Genomic DNA, 2,125 nt, shown 5'->3' with positions numbered 1-2,125 from the left:
CACTTGCAGTCTTTGAGTCTTGGCTGCCACGTTGCAGTGTCACTTTGGTGACGCGAAAACTTCTTACAGACGCGCTGACTCTGTAACATTTCTGGTATTTCTAATTGACGTTTGCTCGGTCCGTGATTTCTAAATTGAAAAGTAATCGACACGTTCAGTAATCGGTAAAATAAAGAGCCCATCTCCTTTCTTTTTTACTTACCAAAATAAACCACACGAAAGCATAATGTGACGAGAGCCCAGAAGATGAGTTTGCCTTGAATAAGCTCCTACTCTGGATACCTTACCTTAAAACAGACATTACCGCGCTTCTTTTCAGTACCATTCTTCATTTTTCTGGCCTACAGCAACTACACGGACAGTCTCCGTAGTACCTACGTTTCCACTACGCCCCTCGATAAAATATGGGCAAGGACCGCTTCGTCGTCAACCCATTCGATGAGCTCTCGCTTTCGAGTGCCGATAAGGCCGGTCTCGTGGACTTCGGCTACAACGTCATTGATCAGAATGTCGAGAAGTACGAACGGTTCATCAGTGACAGTGGTCCAAGAGTCGACCAGAAGAAGTGGAAAGTCATCAAAAGCAAGGACGACACCCGCGTGTATCTGGAACGACACCCGATGATCCGGACTACCACAGACGGTGCTAAGACCGACCACCCAGAATTCCTGATGACTGGTATCACGTGGGGCACTGTAGACGACTGCATGTTCGGAGCCGTCAACCCAACGCTCGAGTCGATGCGGATCAAAGCTTCATACGTCGAGGATATGAGCGGGGGCGCTGTACTGGCTTCCCTTGACACACCAACAGTCGAAGAACCTTTCAAGTCGACGTCTGTGAAGTGGATGGAGCTCGATCTCCCGTTCGCGTCGACCTCGCTCGTCAAGAACCGCGACTACGTTTACCTTGAGTGCACAAAGATCGTTCGACTGTCCACTGGTGAACGTGTCGGTGTCATGATCTTCCACTCGGTCAACTTCCCACAGACCAAGATGCTACCTGGTCGGATCCGTGCCAACATCACAGTGTGCTGTATCTTCCGTCAAGCTGGCCCCGATACGATTGAAATGTACGGGTCGGGCATCGTAGACCCGGGTGGTGACATGATTAAGGCCTTTGTGATGCCAAGTATCGCTACCAGTTACCTCACGACGCTTAAGTACGCACACTGCGGTAAGATGAAGAAGATGATCTGGATGTTGGCGAAGCGCTATGCTATGGCTAAGGAGCTGGGGACTCCAACTTGCCCAAGTATCTGTGTCACGTGCACGACACCCATCTCCAAGCTCCGGAGAGGCGACTACAGCAAGAGCGAGGGCAATACGTGCAAGTTGTGCTCAGGGTTCTTGTGTCGCACGTGCAGGATTCAGCGGAAACTGACCTTTGTCGGCTCCGACCTCGAGCTCGAACAACGCAAAGTCTCTTTTTGCGGATTGTGCCTGCAGAAAGGAAGGACCATGAGTCCGATGGAGGTGGCAAGAGAACATGCTGCTGGCACTTGCAAGCAAATTGTGACGTATCCTACCATCGACTCCTCTTACACCAGTACATCCACATCGCCATGTGACTGACAGGGAGAACCGCAACTTAGTGCGATGTCAAGTCTTTTGTCGGTCTTTATCCTTAGCGTATGTTTTCAGGGATCATCATTGGTGCTAAAAACTGTAATAAATTTTCAGCTAAACCTTTCCTACCTGAAATGACCCGTGGACGTCCTCTATCAGGTATAACAGCATATTATGCTACTCAGGTTGTCTTCAGCAAACAGGTCATTGCTAAAGTGTATAAGGCGCCAATATCCACGTATGTAAACGAGATGAAGAAGTATGACGGCTTAGAGAGGCATAAAATTCAAATATACTTCGCTGTGCCTTTCCAAATCTAACGTGGAGGCACACATGCATATCAAACTGAAACGGTATTTATTGATTTAAGTAAGTAAGTCTCTCCTGGCCTCATGGATAAGGAATCATTTGTTAAACTATGAAGCACAAGGTCATTCCATGTTTCTTCACCTACATTAAGCCGCAATTACGTGTATGCATATGTAGACCTCCACTAATTTCATTGTAAAAATGACTTATAAACTGCCCGATCACTACAAATCGCCAGTACTTTTAAT

The 2,125-nt window shown here is 47.7% G+C and overlaps 1 protein-coding gene across 1 annotated transcript; it reads left to right on the top strand.

The window, feature by feature from the left end:
- Positions 1–404: 404 nt before the first annotated feature.
- On the top strand, positions 405–1,574 carry PITG_15271 (uncharacterized protein; the record flags this gene model as incomplete). Its single annotated transcript, XM_002898672.1, has 1 exon — positions 405–1,574. The coding sequence occupies one exon, from the start codon at positions 405–407 to the stop codon at positions 1,572–1,574; it is 1,170 nt and encodes a 389-aa protein (XP_002898718.1).
- Positions 1,575–2,125: the final 551 nt, after the last annotated feature.

This window comes from Phytophthora infestans, genomic scaffold, assembly GCF_000142945.1.
Source record: "Phytophthora infestans T30-4 supercont1.35 genomic scaffold, whole genome shotgun sequence".
Lineage (NCBI taxonomy): Eukaryota > Oomycota > Peronosporomycetes > Peronosporales > Peronosporaceae > Phytophthora > Phytophthora infestans.
This window is presented reverse-complemented; position numbering and strand designations above follow the sequence as displayed.